The 18,646-nt window shown below is 30.4% G+C and overlaps 11 protein-coding genes across 11 annotated transcripts; 2 read left to right on the top strand and 9 right to left on the bottom strand. All coding sequences in view use genetic code 12, as the record gives it.

Moving 5' to 3' along the window:
• The first annotated feature begins 110 nt into the window (after positions 1-110).
• DFJ63DRAFT_139493 (peptide alpha-N-acetyltransferase complex B subunit) lies at positions 111-974 on the top strand. The gene has a single exon (XM_064903452.1). The coding sequence runs from the start codon at positions 175-177 to the stop codon at positions 769-771; it is 597 nt and encodes a 198-aa protein (XP_064761431.1). The 5' UTR covers positions 111-174; the 3' UTR covers positions 772-974.
• DFJ63DRAFT_139212 (uncharacterized protein) lies at positions 974-2,966 on the top strand. Its single transcript, XM_064903441.1, has one exon. The coding sequence runs from the start codon at positions 1,177-1,179 to the stop codon at positions 2,893-2,895; it is 1,719 nt and encodes a 572-aa protein (XP_064761430.1). The 5' UTR covers positions 974-1,176; the 3' UTR covers positions 2,896-2,966.
• Positions 2,665-4,783, bottom strand: DFJ63DRAFT_141271 (Zn(II)2Cys6 transcription factor domain-containing protein). Its single transcript, XM_064903467.1, has 2 exons — positions 4,511-4,783; positions 2,665-4,439 (listed from the first exon to the last, which is right to left on the bottom strand). The coding sequence occupies exons 1-2, from the start codon at positions 4,580-4,582 to the stop codon at positions 3,039-3,041; spliced, it is 1,473 nt and encodes a 490-aa protein (XP_064761429.1). The 5' UTR covers positions 4,583-4,783; the 3' UTR covers positions 2,665-3,038.
• Positions 4,784-6,594, bottom strand: DFJ63DRAFT_139469 (Zn(II)2Cys6 transcription factor domain-containing protein). Its single transcript, XM_064903450.1, has 2 exons — positions 6,393-6,594; positions 4,784-6,335 (listed from the first exon to the last, which is right to left on the bottom strand). The coding sequence occupies exons 1-2, from the start codon at positions 6,480-6,482 to the stop codon at positions 4,986-4,988; spliced, it is 1,440 nt and encodes a 479-aa protein (XP_064761428.1). The 5' UTR covers positions 6,483-6,594; the 3' UTR covers positions 4,784-4,985.
• On the bottom strand, positions 6,398-8,213 carry DFJ63DRAFT_141269 (Zn(II)2Cys6 transcription factor domain-containing protein). The gene is made up of 2 exons (XM_064903466.1): positions 8,024-8,213; positions 6,398-7,960 (listed from the first exon to the last, which is right to left on the bottom strand). Exons 1-2 carry the CDS (start codon positions 8,111-8,113, stop codon positions 6,707-6,709), a joined length of 1,344 nt encoding a protein of 447 aa, XP_064761427.1. The 5' UTR covers positions 8,114-8,213; the 3' UTR covers positions 6,398-6,706.
• DFJ63DRAFT_141186 (Zn(II)2Cys6 transcription factor domain-containing protein) lies at positions 8,121-9,812 on the bottom strand. Its single transcript, XM_064903465.1, has 2 exons — positions 9,622-9,812; positions 8,121-9,558 (listed from the first exon to the last, which is right to left on the bottom strand). Exons 1-2 carry the CDS (start codon positions 9,709-9,711, stop codon positions 8,314-8,316), a joined length of 1,335 nt encoding a protein of 444 aa, XP_064761426.1. The 5' UTR covers positions 9,712-9,812; the 3' UTR covers positions 8,121-8,313.
• DFJ63DRAFT_142288 (Zn(II)2Cys6 transcription factor domain-containing protein) lies at positions 9,642-11,461 on the bottom strand. Its single transcript, XM_064903469.1, has 2 exons — positions 11,229-11,461; positions 9,642-11,168 (listed from the first exon to the last, which is right to left on the bottom strand). The coding sequence occupies exons 1-2, from the start codon at positions 11,310-11,312 to the stop codon at positions 9,915-9,917; spliced, it is 1,338 nt and encodes a 445-aa protein (XP_064761425.1). The 5' UTR covers positions 11,313-11,461; the 3' UTR covers positions 9,642-9,914.
• Positions 11,462-11,521: 60 nt separating this feature from the next.
• On the bottom strand, positions 11,522-13,064 carry DFJ63DRAFT_313224 (Zn(II)2Cys6 transcription factor domain-containing protein; the record flags this gene model as incomplete). The annotated part of the gene is made up of 2 exons (XM_064906131.1): positions 11,522-12,883; positions 12,951-13,064. 2 exons carry the CDS (start codon positions 13,062-13,064, stop codon positions 11,522-11,524), a joined length of 1,476 nt encoding a protein of 491 aa, XP_064761424.1.
• On the bottom strand, positions 12,948-14,822 carry DFJ63DRAFT_139501 (uncharacterized protein). The gene has a single exon (XM_064903453.1). The coding sequence runs from the start codon at positions 14,476-14,478 to the stop codon at positions 13,372-13,374; it is 1,107 nt and encodes a 368-aa protein (XP_064761423.1). The 5' UTR covers positions 14,479-14,822; the 3' UTR covers positions 12,948-13,371.
• Positions 14,784-16,792, bottom strand: DFJ63DRAFT_139375 (Zn(II)2Cys6 transcription factor domain-containing protein). The gene is made up of 2 exons (XM_064903449.1): positions 16,573-16,792; positions 14,784-16,516 (listed from the first exon to the last, which is right to left on the bottom strand). Exons 1-2 carry the CDS (start codon positions 16,660-16,662, stop codon positions 15,167-15,169), a joined length of 1,440 nt encoding a protein of 479 aa, XP_064761422.1. The 5' UTR covers positions 16,663-16,792; the 3' UTR covers positions 14,784-15,166.
• On the bottom strand, positions 16,793-18,578 carry DFJ63DRAFT_139205 (Zn(II)2Cys6 transcription factor domain-containing protein). The gene is made up of 2 exons (XM_064903440.1): positions 18,335-18,578; positions 16,793-18,267 (listed from the first exon to the last, which is right to left on the bottom strand). The coding sequence occupies exons 1-2, from the start codon at positions 18,413-18,415 to the stop codon at positions 16,924-16,926; spliced, it is 1,425 nt and encodes a 474-aa protein (XP_064761421.1). The 5' UTR covers positions 18,416-18,578; the 3' UTR covers positions 16,793-16,923.
• Positions 18,579-18,646: the final 68 nt, after the last annotated feature.

Below are 18,646 nucleotides of genomic sequence, written 5' to 3'. Positions count from 1 at the left end.
ACAACCATATTGATTGATTGCTGTATCAATTTTTTTTCCATTTTTGATTGGAAGGTCGTGTCCCATTGTTCAATATCATCAAATTAACTATGAAGCAAAAAGAAAAATTAACTACTGCTTAAAACTAACAGGTATAGAATAGATTCATTGGAGAAGAACAGTAACAGTTCAGGGATGACTTCGATAAAACCATTTCAAATTGAAGACTTATTTGAATTTAATGCTGTTAATTTAGATCCTTTAACTGAGAATTTCAATGTTTCATTTTATTTACAATACTTAATTGATTGGCCATCATTATTCTTTAAATCAACTGAAATATATCATGATAATCAATTTTTCCATCAACAGAATGAAATTAGTGGATATATGATGGGTAAAACCGAAGGGAAATTAACTAAAAAGGAATGGCATACTCATATTACTGCAGTTACGGTTCAAGATCAATATCGTAGAATTGGATTAGCATCATATTTATGTTTACAATTGGAGCAATTAACCAGTATAGAACCTTATAATACGTTATTTGTGGATTTATTTGTTAAAGTTACCAATTCGTTAGCTCGACAATTATATGAAAAGTTAGGTTATTCGGTATATCGACGAGTAGTAGGATATTATGGACGAGAAATGCCCCAAGATCGAAATAAAATTGATGATGAAATTGATGCTTTTGATATGAGAAAACTGTTACCAAGAGATATTAATAATGAAACAGTTCGAGAAAATGGTGATAAAGTGTATGTATTACCAATGGAAGTAGTATTCTAACTGACTTGTATATACTGAACTATAATAGACTCTACACAAACAGACAGACAATTTCTACAATTATTTAATGTATAATGACTATTAATTATGATATCTAATATCCATTGTAAGACATTTACCTAACTTAACTTAACTTAAGTTTACTTTACAATACTTATGACTTATAACTTTAAGTGGTAAACCTTATCCCCATTAAGGTTTAAGTCCCCTTTGCTCCTTTACTCTAAATTTAGGTGAGTCAAAAAAAGAATGACCCTTTCCTGTATATAAAAACAAGCAATTTGAAATATTTTTTTATGGGGCAATGTAAAATAAAATAAATTTAGAATAACAAATATCATTTGAATCTGATTTGTAATTATCAATTCCTTCTTTGCTGTTATTTCAATTGTTTGAGTTAGAACTATGTCACATCGGGCTATATTCAAGAAGAGAAGATGGGATAGAGAGGATACTCCATCCAATTCTACTTCCCGAGCTGCTTCTGCATCAAGAACCCCATTAAGAAATGATGATGATTCTGATTTTGAAGAAGATACTGAAGAAGACTTTAAAAAGATTCAAGAATTGTTAAATCAAAGATTACAAAGTTTAACTTTGAATGTCGATCCTGAAAATATATCTGTCAATAAAGAAGATCGATTTGGAGCTGGAGATAGACGTCAATATAATGCTGAAGCTTTGAATAAAGCAAAGATTACTTCAGAAACTACAACTATCAATGATATCATTAGATCGTTGCTATTAACTAGAACTGAAGTATCATCCACTTCCCGTGAGTTGTTATTGGCTCAATTATATAAATTGATGGTTACTAAACCTATCATGGTGTATAATGAAGAAAATATTGGATCTATAAATTATGTTGATGAAGAAAAAGTTCAAAAAGTGATTAATTTATTTAATGATTCTAATTATAGAACTGAAACTGAATTCTTATATTTATACAGATCAATGATTGCTTTATTAATTAGTAATATTGAAGATTTTGGTTATATGATAACCAGTGAATTCTTAGGTAAAATAAAAGTATTAATTCAAGAACCTGCCACATCCATCATTACCAATGATAATAAATCAACTTTAATCAATGGGTTTATTGCTTTGACTTTAGTATTACATAATGGATCCTCCAGTTTTGGAATTGATGATAAAATCAATTGGTTAATGGAAATTGCTGAGGGGTTTACATCAAGTGCTGTATTATTACGAAAAAATATCGAATCTGGAGATAGAGAACATTCCACCCTTATAAATGATAAAAATGAAGATAAAAGATTAGTTTCTGAAGCTTATTCAAAAGTTGATTCTGAAGTTTCAGTAGCATCATCAGCCTTAAATGGAGTGGCATGTCTTTTAACTTTAATTTCAAGAGGAGAATATTTAAATGAATTTGTGGAAGCATTAATTCTTAAGATTATTCCATTGTTGGAGGAAGAAGATCTTCGTGATGTTTCAAGAGCATCAGCCAGAGTCATTGCTGTCATATATGAATTATACACATTTGAAGCTATCAATCCTGATGATTTTGATAATGAAGATTATGAAGAATTTAATCCGAATGGTCCGTATTATGAACAAGGTTCATTATTTGCAATCTTGGAAAGATTAGCCAATATCTCATCTAAGAAAGTTTCTAAAAAGGATAAAAAACAATCTCATTCTATCTTTAGAAATATTTTAAATACTATAAAAGTTCATGTTGATCCTATAAAACGTGAACAAGTATTATTAAGAACTCCAACTGGATTAGAAATTATAACTTCCATCATGGATTCAACATATATCAGATTATCCAAATATAAATCATTACCGATTGATAGTTGGATCTTATATTCAAGATTAAGGATTTTAAAATGGAGTTTTAGTTTTGGATTACATGATCAATTAGTAAGTAATGAAAGTATAAGAGATGTATTAAAAGATTCAGATTCCGAATTTGGAAATCATGGAGGATTTGAAATTGATGAACATTTATTACATGAATCTACTTATAAAGATTATGTTAATGATTATATGGATCATAAACATTTACATGATGATAAAAGAAGAACTGAAAAGATTAGAAAAGAAAGAAGACAAAAAGTTGTTGAAGAAGCTGATCGTTTAAACGTTGCCAGTTAGTTAATTAGTTTGATTTCCAAGGTACCCCCCAAAAAAACCCAAATTTATTCCTATCGTAATTGTATGTAGCTATATATATATATATACATATATATAAACTTAATCAATATTTATTGTATCTTTATATTACCCTTTTTGTTTCTTTATATTACGGCGGCAATCAAATTTGGATCAAAATTAACCATGGTAACACCATTTAAATTCAAATTAACATTTGAAAATCGATAATTCTTAATAAATGCCAATGTGAAGAGATTTTCATCCATTTCAAATTTCCAACCATCAAATAATTCAATATTATATCGTCTATACCAAAACATATAATCAATCCATATATTCGAGGCATTAAACATATGAAATCGTCCCATGATACATAATGATGAGAATATATACAATAATCTCAATGCATGTAAGTTCTTGGTATATACTAAATCATGAAATGAATACGGTAATGAAATGATCCAAATGTATAAGGGAACATGATATTTGAATTTTTGAACTTTAAAAATACATTCTTGTAATACATCCAATGCATCAATTATACCATTGTATTCGTTATTTGTGGGATCATCAAAGTAAGCTTCATCGAGATCTTTTCTAAAGTAGACTACTACTGGGTATGTACTATCTTTCGAGAATGGTGATTGTCGCGTTTGAGTCTTTTGATAACTTAATAAACCTTGGAATGAGGTTTGTCGTATAACAGGAGAACAAGATATAATGGTTTCTCTTATTCCTTTACATACAGATAAGAAATCAGATTCATCATCACGGAAACTGATTAAAGGTAATAATTTATGAGGATGAATTCCTAAAAATGCAAAGATTAAAATTGACGATACTAATAATTCCTTTGCTACATCACCATCCATTATAACGGGACCATAAAATTGAGATATTAATTGATTTTTTCGGGATATAGTATTCATGAAATAATTGGTGGTTTTAATATAGAGATTAGTTTGTTGTTCAACACTTGATTTCTTTATAAATGACATTGAATCATAGGACAATTCTTTTTCAAATTTGACATCACTATCGATTTCATCTTGAATTCGAAGATTTTCTAAATCACATAATTTAAATAAATTAACTGAAGCAAATGAATAAATACTATTTCGAACCAATTCACTACTCATGAATAATTGAGGAACTTTATTAGACCATACATCATGAATTTCAGGATTATGTCCAAATGAGAATAAGTTGATACAATAATTATTAAAAAAGCTGAGTAATCGTAATTCGAATTTGGAGATGGATAATTGTGTAGTGAATTGATTTAACAGGGCCTCCTCCTTTAATAAGTGATACTCTAAATCAACAGGCGATGGTGGTTGATCTTCTAAAACCATGGCATTAGCCATCATCAATGATAAATCATCCAATTCTTCATCTTCATCAACTTCATCATATGGTTTAATATGCCTTCTATAGGGTCTTTTCTTACGAATGGATGATGGGGGTAAGATCTTTGGAGTAGGATATACACATTCTCTATCAGTATGAGTACAATATTCACATTTTGGTTTACCTTCATCACACTATAACATATTTGTTAGTATCATGTATGCATACATGTGGGGTACAAAAATAAACTAACATAAGCACATACCTTTATACGTAATCGTTTACAACTTGCACAACCATTACGAGATCGTTTGATGACATTTCCCTTCAATTCCATATCTATCTGAACTCAATTAATATGATACTTGAAAGCAATTGAATCTGATAAGGAAACGGCTGTTCAAAATTTCGAGACCAAAAGAATCTGTCTCAAGGGATGGAATGGGTCGTTTTGACAGATTTCTACATATGCGCGGACAGATGAAGTGCGCGCAATATTTTTTTTACACGATAATTATAATTACGATAAAACATTTAATTAGGAACGAACAGGGATAATTAATCAATAATTTTGTTAAACACTTGTTAATCATCATCATATTAATTATCTTCACTACTATGAAACCTATTATTCTATATAATTTATAAATCAATTCTGTAAAACTTAGTATATTGAAATAGCCTTGCTTCGAGAGGATTGCTCGCCGAATTTTCGTCGGTGTTAATGGATTTAGCAGCAGTTAAGCGACGATATCATCGACAAGAGTATCAAACACCACTTGTTCAAAGTACTCAGGATCAAATGATTGTAAGTTGGCATACTTACCTTCAATGAATTTAAAATCCTTTTGTAATGCAAGAAAGTAAAGACTCTTATCCATACCATATTTCCAATCCCCAAAAAGTTCTAAATTATATTGTTTATACCAATTCATAAAATCAAGCCAAATATTAGCATCTTTATACATTTGAAACTTGGTTAACGTTGATAAACTTGAATAAACATATAATAACCTCAACGCAAATGAATTCTGACTGTAGATCAACTCAACGCATTTATTGGATAATACTGAAAGCCATCTGATTAATGGAAGGGCATGTCCATATACCATAGCTTTTCCAACACTTGCTTGTAAATGTTCAAGACCATCATATAAAGCCAAATATTCTTCATTTCTTGTTAACGAGAATTCTCTATCTTCATATGCAAGTTCCAAATCTTGTCGTAATGCGATTAAAATTGGAAATTCAGATTCTTTCACTGGTGGAACTTTAGAATCAGCATATCGTTTAAAGGCATCCTTGAATGCATTATATCGAAATGATGCTTGAAATATCATTATAGTTTCACGCATTCCTTTGCAAATCGATACAAAATCAGATTCAGATTTATCAAAGCATACTAACGGTAGTATTCTATGAGAATGAATACTTAAAAATAATAATATCAACATACATGATACTGAAAACTCTGTTGCTATCAACATTTTCTGATGTGCTTGATCATTTCCTTTGAGAATAGCTTCACCATTCTGCAATTTGCTTAATAGTTTATATTTACACAATAGTGTATTACTGAAATATCTAGCTGTATTAATCCTCATTTCATATGGATCTTCTGAATCTATCTCAGTCAAAAATGGTATTGAATTAATCCTTTCTCTAACCTTAATTTGACTCTCAGCATTATCCTGTATCTGTAAAGTTTGTATATCGTCACAAAATGGATACATATTCAACGATGCATAAGAATATATACTATTTCTTATTAATTCACTCTCTAGAAACAACAGAGGAACTCGGATTGACCAAATATCATGAATAGCATCATTAACTCCATTCATTATATCTTCAACACAATAATCATTAAAGAAACATAATAATCTTAATTCAAATTTTGATATACCAAGTTGACTTGTAGCATTATTTAATTTAAATTGATTTGTTAGATTACTTTGGTATTTTATTAATGTCCTTTCTTTCAGCAGGTGATATGGTTGTTTAAATGAAACCGACACCAAATTCAAAGAATATGAACATTCACGACCTCTGTGTTTGCAATATTCACATTGAGGTTTGGTTTGGTCACACTGAACTTGTTAGTATTCGTTTGCATTCTAATTAGTAGTTAACTAATTTATACTTACTTTTATTCTCAATCTTTTACAAGCAAGACAACCACCCCTTGATCTTGTTATATTAGTTGTCCTTCCTCTTGGCTTCTTTCTATTCTCCATTGTAAATGAACTACTTACAGATGGATCATATCAGATCATAAATTAGTTGTTTCATCTCACTTTTTTATAACTGCGATATCTACGTATTTTTCCCCATAGCCCTTCTCTTAAATCCTTTAAATCCTTAAATCTGGGGTTTGAAATACAACTACACATTTCGTATAATTCGGTAGTTAACATTACTTAAAGTATATACATACACAATATTTTCTATACTATTCATTCTAAATAACCAAAGCTTCAGGATTAAAAGTCTTTAAATTTGAATAATCGGTTCCAAACTTAAAATCACCACCAAATTCTAGAGAATATAATGATTTGTCCATATTATACTTCCAACAACCATATTCTTGATAATTATACTCCTTATACCAACTCATGTAATCCACCCATAAAGTTGAATCCTTGTGATTTTGAAATTTAATTAAGGTTGTCAAACTTGTATATACGTATAATATTCTTAAACTGAAGAAATTCTTATCATAAATCAAATCATAAAACTGACTTGGTAACAGCGACAACCAACTAAGTAATGGAACTGAATATCCATCAACCATACTTTTATATATACATGAATGTAATATTTCAAGACTATCATACATAGCATTATATTCCTCCGTTGTAGTTGTTGATAATTCTTTGTCCATATATTCAAAATCTAAATCTTCACGTAAAGCAACTAAAATCGGATATGGAGTTTCTTTAAAATTTGGTATTTTAATGACCATATGACATTTTAGCACATCATCAAACACATTACATATAAATGTGGAATGAAATGATATCATAGACAGATGCATCCCTCTACATATGGATATATAATCAGGTACCGTTCTATCAAACGATACCAACGGTAATATTCTATGCGAATGCATACTTAAAAACAAGGCAATAATCATACTAGATACCGATAATTCTGTTGCCAAAACCACTTTAGTATGTAGTTCTTGAGTAGCGTAATTTTCATTCAGTAACTTATTTATCAATTCATTCTTTCCTAATAATGTATTACTGAAATATTTTGACGCCCGAATGAGCAATTCACTAGATTCTGGAAACATATCATCACCTGCAAATGAATTTGATTTGATGGTGCTCTCATTTAAATTTTGACATATTGGATACAAATTCAAAGATGCTAAGGAAAATATGCTATTTCTTATTAATTTACTTTCCATAAACATTGGATGTACTTTACTCATCCAAAGGGCTTGCATGGGATTATCAACTCCATTGGTTATATCTGCAAGACAATAAAGGTGAAAGAAATTTAATAGCTTTAATTCAAAGTTTGATATACCTAACTGGCTGGAAGCATCATTTAGACTAATTTTAATAGGAATATTATCATGGTTTTTCCTTAGTGGCCTATTTTTATGATATGATGGCTTGAATTCTATCGTTCTTAGATTGTTGGGGTATTCACATTCTCTATTTGTATGCATACAATATTCACATCTTGGTTTGGTTTGATCACACTAGATAGGTTAGTAAAATGAGATACATGAAATTGTCTAGATCGATAATCAACCAATACATACTTTGATCCGTAGTCTTCTACAACTAACACAACCGCTTTTTGACCTTGTTATATTAGTTTTCCCTATTCTAGACTTCTTGCCGTTCTCCATCGTGGTTGATCTAGAGATTCCTCTTCACACGAGTTCATGATACGATATTCCATCACATTTTTTTGTCTGCGATATCTAGCGGAATTTTACCCATAGTCGTTAAATCTAGGGACTGATATACAACAGCACAAATGCCTGGTAAGGCCTTTATTAAAATTAATCAGCATATATTTCTATATACTACTACTGTACAATTCATTCTAAACAATCAACGCTTCAGGGTTAAACGTCTCTAAATTTGAATAATCAGATCCAAAATTAAATCCCCCGTCGCACACTATATCATATAACGATTTATCCATATTATACTTCCAACCACCATATTTTTCATAGTTATACTCCTTATACCAATTCATGAAATCAACCCAAATAGTTGACTCTTTGTAATTTTGAAATTTAAACATGGTTACCAAACATGCACACACGTATAATATTCTTAAGCTGTAGAAATTCTTACTATAAATTAAATCATAAAATTGAGTGGTTAATAGTGATAACCACTTAAGTAGTGGAACTGAATATCCATCCATCCTGCTTTTATAAATACATGAATGTAATACTTCAAGACCTTCATACATAGTATTAAATTCCTCAGTGGTGCTTGTTGACAAATCTTTGTCCAAGTATTCCAATTCTAAATCTTGTCGTAATGCAACTAATATCGGAAATGGAGTTTCTTTGAAAGGTGGTACTTTAATAATAAAATGATATTCAAGCACTTCACGAAACACATTATATGCAAAGGTCGATTGAAATGAAATAATAGACAGATACAACCCTTTACAAATTGAAACATAATCAGGTTCTGATCTATCAAAGCATATCAACGGTAATATTCTATGCGAGTGCATACTTAAAAACAAAGCAATAATCATACTAGATACCGATAATTCTGTTGCCAAAACCACTTTAGTATGTAGTTCTTGAGTAGCGTAATTTTCATTCAGTAATTTATTTATCAATTCATTCTTTCCTAATAATGTATTACTGAAATACTTTGAAGCTTGAATGAATAATTCATTGGATTCAGGTAATAAATTATCGGCCCTGAATGGGGCTGATTTGTTCTCATTTAAATCTCGACTTAAAGGATACAAATTTAAAGATGCTAAAGAAAATATGCTATTTCTTATAAGCTTACTTTCGGTAAACAAGGGAGGCACTTGAGTCATCCAAAGAGATTGCGTGGAATTACTAACCCCATTGGTTATATCTGTAAGACAATAATTGTGAAAGAAATTTAATAGCTTTAACTCAAATTTTGTAATACCTAACTGGGTGGTAACATTATTTAAATTATGTTGAACAGGTGTATTAGACTGATATATGGTAACTGACTTCTCTTTGTGATATGATGGTTTGAATTCTATCGTCGTCAAGTTGGAATATTCACATTCTCTATTTGTATGAGTACAATATTCACATCTTGGTCTCATTTGATCACACTGGGTTAGTTAGTAATGTAAGTCAAATGAAACAGTTAAGATACTGAGTCAACCAATACATACTTTGATTCTTAGTCTTTTGCAACTAAAACAGGCACCCCTTGATCTGGTTATTCTAGGTTTCCCTATTCCACTCTTCCTGCTGTCATCCATTACTTAATTAGTGATTCTTCCTAAGTGAAGTTCATAATATTTAATCTCATTTTTTATCACTGCGATATTGGATTTTTCTTCAGAGCTCTTAAATCTGGGGTTTGATATCCAGCTACACATAAATTATAAATCATTGATTTTAACATTAATTAGCATATGTTTTTTTTATATGTAAGTATACACCATTTATATACAAGTTCATTCTAAATAATAAAGGCTTCAGGATTAAACGTCTTTAAATTTGAGTAGTCAGATCCAAACTTATATTCGCCATCAAATACTAGAGAATATAACGATTTATCCATATTATACTTCCAACCATCAAATTCTTGATAATTATACTCCTTATACCAATTCATGAAATCAACCCACATAGTTGACTCTTTGTAATTTTGAAATTTAATCAATGTTATCAAACTTGTACACACGTATAATATTCGTAAGCTGTAGAAATTCTTACTATAAATTAAATCATAAAATTGACTAGGCAAAAGTGACAACCATCGAAGTAAAGGAACTGAATATCCATCCATCATGCTTCTATAAATACACGAATGTAATATTTCAAGACCTTGATACATCGTATTAAACTCCTCAGTAATAGATGTTGACAAATCTTTATCCAAGTATTCCATTTCTAAATCTTGACGCAATGCAACTAATATTGGGTATGGAGTTTCTTTAAAAGGGGGAGTTTTGATTGTTATGTGAAATTTGAATACTTCATTAAACACATTATATATAAAGGCGGATTCAAATGACATAATAGACAGACGCATCCCTTTACAGATTGATATATAATCGGGGACTGATTTATCGAAACATATCAAAGGTAGTATTTTATGTGAATGCATACTTAAAAACAAGGCAACAATCATAGTAGACACCGAGAGCTCTGTTGCCAAAACAACTTTAGTATGCGTTTCTTCAGCAGAGAAATCTTCATTCAGTAATTTAGTTAATAATGCGTTTTTTCCTAATAACGTATGACTAAAATAATTAGAAACTCTAACAAGTAATTCATTAGCTTCTGGTAATATTTCATCATCTGTAGACGAGCTTGATGTCAAGATACCCCGATTTAACTCTCGTCTCAATGGATACAAATTCAAACAAGCAAATGAAAATATACTATTCCTTATTAACTCACTTTCGGCAAACAACGGTGGTACTTTAGTCATCCAAACAGATTGCATGGAATTGTTGACTCCATTGGTTATATCAGCTAAGCAATAGTTATGAAAGAAATTTAATAGTCTTAACTCAAATTTTGATATACCTAGCTGCGTGGAAGCATTATTTAAATGAAGTTGAATAGGTACATTAGGCTGATATCTGGAAACTGATTTCTCTTTGTGATATGATGGCTTGAATTCTATAGTTCTCAAGTTGTTAGGATATTTACATTCTCTATTCGTATGCAAACAGTATTCACATCTTGGTTTGGTTTGATCACACTTGATGAGTTAGTAATGTAAGTTAAATAAGAGCTAGAATGTCAGTCAACCAATACTTACTTTGATTCGTAGTCTTTTACAACTAAGACACCCGCTTTTCGATCTTGTTATATTAGTAATGTTCCTCTTTCGCTTGCTGTCCATTGCATTTATTGTGTTAGTTGTTTAGATAGTGAAACAGAAGAGGAGATGATTAATTCTTATATTTCAAATTTTTGAGGCTGCGATATCAAGTACGTTTTTCGTGTTAGACAGATCTCAAATATGGGGCAATCATTACAGGGTATGTTTTATATACAAAATCATTAATTACATTAAAATATACTATCTATATAACCTTTTCTAACCTATTCCTATATAACCACGTCTAAAACCTCTGGATCAAAAGTTTGTAAATTAGAAAAATCCTTTACAAATTTAAACCGTCTATTAAAGACTATATCATAAAGTGATTCATCCATTCTGAATCTCCAACCATCGTAATGTTCATAATTAAACATTCTATACCAATTCATATAATCTATCCATATATTTGAATCATCATATACTTGCAATTTTGATAATGTTGATAAACTCGAAAATACATATAACAATCTTAATGCAAAAGGACATTTATCATAAACCAATTCAAGGTATTCATTAGTTAATAATAGAATCCAACGATATAATGGAACTGGATATGAGTATGCTATCGATTTAAAAATCGATATTTGCAATGTTTCAAGAATTTGATATAAATTATTATATTCATTTGAGATACTTGTTGATAAATCTTTACTTTCGTATTCAGATTCTAAATCTTGTCGTAATCTAATAATAATTGGAATATCACTTTCTTTAACACTGGGTATTTTGAGTTCAAGTTCAAATATGAAGATTCTGTTAAACACGCTATACTGTATTATTAAGCCAAATGTTGATATTACGTTTCTAATACCGAGACAAACAGATATAAGATCCGACTCTGATTTATCAAAACTGACTAATGGCATTAGTTTATGATGATGAGTAGCTAAAAATGAAAATATCATAATACTTGAAATCATGAATTCACTGGCCAATTCAGAGTAATCATCCTCATTTTTAGTGTTTTGAAACTTATCAACCAATCTCTGCTTACCTGAAATTGTATTTGTGAAATAATTAGCGGTTCTAATTAACAAATCTCCAGAATCCACTAACAAATTTTGTTTCTTATTATTTGGAAATGATATTGTACCGTTGGTTGCACCAAATTTTAACTCACTTTCAGAATCATCATCCGTACGTGCTCTAATTAGATCATCACACAAGGGAAACAAATTCAAACAAGCATAAGCATAAATACTATTTCTAATCAACTCACTTTGAGTCATCAATGGTGGTATAATATTCTTCCAAATTAAATGAATTCTATCATTGGGTTCATATGAAAACCCATAAATACAATAATTATTGAAAAAGTCCAATAATCGGAGTTCAAATTTGGATATTCCTAATTGACTCGTAGCTTTATTAAGAATATATTGATCATGAAAGTCACTTTGGTAGCTCTGGACTCTATTGTTGACTCTGACTCTGGTGAGATCTGTAGACTTGGTATATGTTAACTTTGATTCTTGTGGTTCATGCTCTAATATTTGGGTGTACTGTGAATCTATGAAATCTGGGATTGGATATATACAATTTCGACGAGTGTGACTACAATACTCACACTTTGGTTTAGATCTATCACACTGTAATAATGAACCATTGTTAGTATTCAGTTTATTATTAGTTATTGATGAATTAATGAATACTTACTTTTATTCGTAGTTTTTTGCAACTGAGACAACCACCTCTAGTTCGTGGAGTGTTTGCATTGGCACTTTTTCTTTTTGACTTATTAGGACCATTAATCCGATCATTATCATTCATAACGATGGACCTGATTATGATTTCATTGAGAATAGCAATAGGCTCGTTAGATTTGAAACCAGTATATATTATGAAATTAAGAATTTTGTTTTGTCTTCTAGAAAAGCAGCGACTTGCTACCAATCGCGAAGCTTCTTTTTTAAGCCCCATGTAATTATATTTAAAGTAACTTTATATTTTCAATTATATTTCTAGAGATAAGACAGAGACAAGATTATATATATGATTTATACATAACTATTGCCATTAAACTCTAAGTGATAGAGCTTTTAACCTATCTTGCTATTTCTTCAAAAAGACCAAATTTCTATATAACTTGAGCTAAAAACTCTGGATCAAAGGACTTCCAACTTGATTCATTATTTTCCAAAAGACTGAAATCTTTGTCAAATACAAGACAGAAAAGGGATTCATCCATACTATACCTCCACCCACCATACAAATCAAAATTATGTTGCTTATACCACTTCATGTAGTCAACCCACAAATTTGAATGCTTAAGTAATTGTAATCTGGATAATGTGGCCAAGCTTGAAAATACATACAACAATCTCAAGGCAAAGGGACATTTATCATACACTAATTCAACATAATGTTTGGACAATAATAAGATCCATCTATATAACGGGACTGAATAACCATATGAAACTGATTTAAAAATTGATATTTGTAATATTTCAAGTACTTGGCGAAAAGTGGTGTAATCATCGATAGAACTTGATAGTAAGTTCTCATCACCATATTCAAGTTCTAAATCCTGTCTCAATTGAACAATAACCGGAATATCACTTTCATCAACTGTTGGTATTTCGAGATTTACCTCAAATGTAAAAACATCTTTAAACACGCTATGTCGAACTATAGAAGCAAATTCTGTTATGGTGTTTCTGATTCCTTGGCAAATGGATATAAAATCTGATTCTGATTTATCAAAGCTCACCAAAGGAACTAATTTATGATGATGGGTAGCTAGAAATGTAAATATCATGATGGTTGAAATCATGAACTCTGTTGCTAATTTGGACTTATCATTTCCATTAGCGTTCTGCATGCTTTGAATCAATTGATTCTTTCCAGATACGGTATTCGTGAAATAATTAGTTGTCTTGATGAATACTTCACCAGATTGTGTTGATAAATGGTTTTCACTTGTACTTGAAGGTGAACCAAATCTTTCACTGAATTTTAGTACACTATTAGAATCATCTTCTATACGTACCGAATCTAAATCATCACAGAAAGGAAATAAGTTTAAACAAGAAAAGGCACAAATACTGTTCCTTATTAATTCACTTTGTATAAACATTGGTGGGACAAGATTTCTCCATATGAAATGAATGTCATCATCTGGATTATGCGAAAATCCATAAATGCAATAATTATTGAAGAAATTTAACAATCGAAGTTCAAACATGGATATACCAAGTTGAGTAGTAGCATTATTGAGATTCAAATGCTCGTCCAATTTATAATTGTATCGTTCAATTATTGTATTTATTGTCGTAAGATCTGTTGAACTGCTGGCGGATAACTCTTGCTGTTTCTGTTCTGTGATACGATTATATTGAGAATTTATGAAGTTTGATGATTGATATATACATTCTCGGAACGTATGAACACAATACTCGCATCTAGGTTTCGATTGATCACACTTATAATACGGTTAGTCATTGGTTTCATTGATTAAAGTAGATGAAGGCACAAAAATACATACTTTTATTCTTAGCTTTTTGCAACTGAGACATCCACCTCTTTAGATCTAATTCTTTTAGATTTTGGATTTGGTGTATTATTGTTATTCATGAGTATCGAACGTTAACTGACTATACAAACTATCTATGCCTTAGACCATACTATTTGTAGATGTTTCATTTTCAATTTGAAGTTTTGATGATTTTAGTTTTCTCCGTATATCGGGCTTAGATTTTGACAGAAGAAGAATGACCTTTACAGACGCGAGTTTAAATTTGCATCAATTATTAATGTTGTTAAACATACGGGATAAGAAACATTTCCAACCCCTAAAAGTGGTGTCTACGAACTATAAAGTTTAACCATTATAGATGCAGTATTATAATAACAATAAAATATGATATATAAGTCTACAAATCTTGTACTAAAAAATCAGGATCAAAATTCATCAAGTTTATTTCTCTATTGCCCATAAGAGTGAACTCTTGATCAAAAGTTAGGAGATATAGTGATTTATCCATACTGTATTTCCATTCTCCGTACATTCGATAATTGTAAGCTTTATACCAATTCATATAATCAACCCATAAATTTACCTCTTTAAATAACTGGAAATTGGTTAATGATGCTAAACTTGCAAAGACGTATAACAACCTCAAAGCAAATGAAGATTCATCATAGATTAGATCATGATAATCATTTGAAAGTATTAATACCCATCTATATATTGGAATCGGATACCCATACGATATCGCTTTATATATCGTTACCTGTAACGTTTCTAGAGCATGGTATAACGTGTTGTATTCGTGTAAGGATGTCGATGAAAAGTTGGTAGTATCATATTCAGATTCCAAATCTAGTTGGAGTCTAACAATGATTGGTATTACACTTTCTTCAAGATTCGGTACATTTAAATTTATTGGGAATAGAAATATTTGTTTAAACACGTTAATTTGAATTATTGAATCAAGGTTTGCTATCACATTTCTGATACTTTCACATATAGATAAAAAATCTGATTCTGATTTATTGAAACTGACCAACGGCATGATTTTGTGATGGTGTGTTGCCAAAAACATGAACATCATGATGCTTGATATTATAAACTCATTAGCCAATATATCTTTATCGAACGCGTTCTGATTTTGTAAATTTTCAAGTAGTTGATTCGTTCCTGATAATGTATGGGTGAAATAATCAGTGATTCTGTTTAATAAATCATTTGAGGAGGATGATATAATCTGTTGACTCTCATTAGAAGATGTTGTCGTATGGAACCTTTCATTAAATTTCAACCTACTGCTAGAATCATCTTCTATACGTAAATTATTTAAATCATCACTGAAGGGAAATAAATTCAAACAAGAAAAAGCACAAATACTATTTCGTATTAATTGGCTCTTCATGAATAATGAAGGCACCTTATTGGTCCAGATATAGTGAATTTCATCATTGGGTTCATAGGAAAACCCATAAATACAATAATTATTAAAAAAGTCTAATAATCGGAGTTCAAATTTGGATATTCCTAATTGACCACTACCATTATTGACGCGTAACTGAGTATCAAACTGATGACTATATCTCTGCACTAATGTATTCAATACAATAACATTTGTTGGGGTAGTATGTATTAACTGTTCCTGTTGTTGGTCAAGTAGTCGGTTATACTGAGAATTTATGAAATTTGTAGATTGATATACACAATCGTTGATGGAAAGTTCACAGTGCTCACATTTCAGTTTTGAGTTATCACACTAAGCTATTATTAGTAACACTAGTCAATTTCTTTGTTTTATCCATGAATACATACTGTTATCTTGAGTTTCTTGCATCTCATGCAACCGCCTCTTGAACGGTTACTATCCTTTGGATTTGGTAACTTTTGATATATTATTGACATTATGGATGCTATCCATGGGAGGTATGTGACACAGGAAGTAACAACTCCCCTTCTTTCTATCTGTGAATCTATCTCTTAAGGCTTTCCAATATAACACTTCTAAAATGTCTAAGATTTTATAGATTTTATAGATTTTAGATGATTAGGATATTTCTGACGCGGATGCCACATTTTTGATGCAAATTTCATCTTAAGCTTAAATTTATATCTAAGAATTATAAACTGTAACACATTAGAAATATAGAATGTCTTTGGACATGTCTATACAATCTGAACTAAGAAGTCAGGATCAAAAGTGATCAAATTTGCTTCACTGTTTCCAACAAGGCTGAACCCTTTATCAAATACTAGACTATAAAATGATTCATCCATTGAATAATTCCAACCTCCAAACAAGTGGGAATTGTACTTTTTATACCATTTCATGTAATCAACCCATAAATTAGAGTCATTGACTAGTTGAAATTTTGATAATGTAGCTAAGCTAGAATATATATACAAGAATCTCAATGCAAAGGGGAACTTTTCGTAGACCAAATCAAGATATCTATCTGTGATTGATAATATCCATCTATATAAAGGAACTGGATTTCCAATCAATATGAATATATGTAAAGACTTTTGTAAGCTCTCAAGCATTTGGTATAATATATTATATTTGTCTATAGAAATTAAATATAAGTCTTTATGATCATATTCAAATTCTAAATCCTCCCTTAATTTAACAATGATAGGAATACTACTTTGTTTAACACTTGGTATTTTAAGTTTTAATTCAGATGCAAATATGTTGTTGAATGGACTATGAGGTCCAAATGATGTCATTATATTACGAATGCCTTGACAAATAGATATGAAATCAGATTCTGATCTGTCAAAACTAACTAAGGTCATTAATTTATGATGATGCATTGCTAAGAAGGGAAAAATAACGAAGCTTGATACCATTAGCTCAGTCGCTATTATTGATTTATCTGTGGTATCATTTGGATCATAAAACCTTTCAATTAATTGATTCTTTCTGGAAATGGTCTTTATAAAATAATTGGTAGTTTTGATATGTAAATCATTAGACACCTCAACTTGACGCTTATTGGTAGCTGAAAAAGAAATTGATCCAATTGTATCACAAGATTTTATTTCACTATTTAAATCGTCTTGAATACGTAATTCTTCAAAATCATCACACAAATTGAAAAGATTTAAAGATGAATAAGCGTAGATACTGTTTCGTATTAAATCACTTTGAAAGAATATGGGAGGTACATTTCTATTCCACATTGAATGAGCTGGCTTTGAAAATTTACAAAGGCAAAAGTTGTTAAAAAAATTTAATAATCTGAGTTCAAACTTGGATATACCTAGTTGACTAGTAGCTTTATTGAGATTGTATTGATATTCCAATTCACAATGATTTATGTTGTCGTTTAAGTTAATTTTAACAAGGTTCTTCGAATTATTCATGATCTCGAGCGGTAGCTCTGAATCTGATAATTTAGCTTGTGACAATTGACTGTATTCTGCTGCAACGAAATTCGAGGTTTCATAAATACATTCTCGATTTGTATGAACACAATATTCACATTTAGGTCTTGTTTGGTCACACTGACTTTATGTTAGTAAGAAATAGCTCCAGTAACCCAATTCACACGTCATATTGACGAATACATACTCTAATTCTTAACTTTTTGCAACTAACACATCCGGCTCTAGATCTTGTGATATTCTTAGCTCGAGATTTTTTAGCCTTCATAGTGATATTGCTTTAATGAAACTTCTTATTCAATTGACCATTGAAGGCAAAAACTGTTAACTTGTTGTTCAATGGAAGTATCATCACAATTTAAGGTTGAAATATTACAACTCTAATTTTCAATTTTCTCCGTACTGAGGCTACCAAATGCGGATTTTGGTTATATCTCCGCTACAACGATTTTTATATCTACAGCTATGTCGACATTTGCCACCGTATGAATAATATTGT

Source organism: Scheffersomyces coipomensis, assembly GCF_036884675.1.
Source record: "Scheffersomyces coipomensis strain NRRL Y-17651 chromosome Unknown DFJ63scaffold_4, whole genome shotgun sequence".
In the NCBI taxonomy this organism is placed as follows: domain Eukaryota; kingdom Fungi; phylum Ascomycota; class Pichiomycetes; order Serinales; family Debaryomycetaceae; genus Scheffersomyces; species Scheffersomyces coipomensis.
The sequence above is the reverse complement of the archived record's forward strand: the minus strand, read 5'-3'. Positions and strand labels throughout refer to the sequence as shown.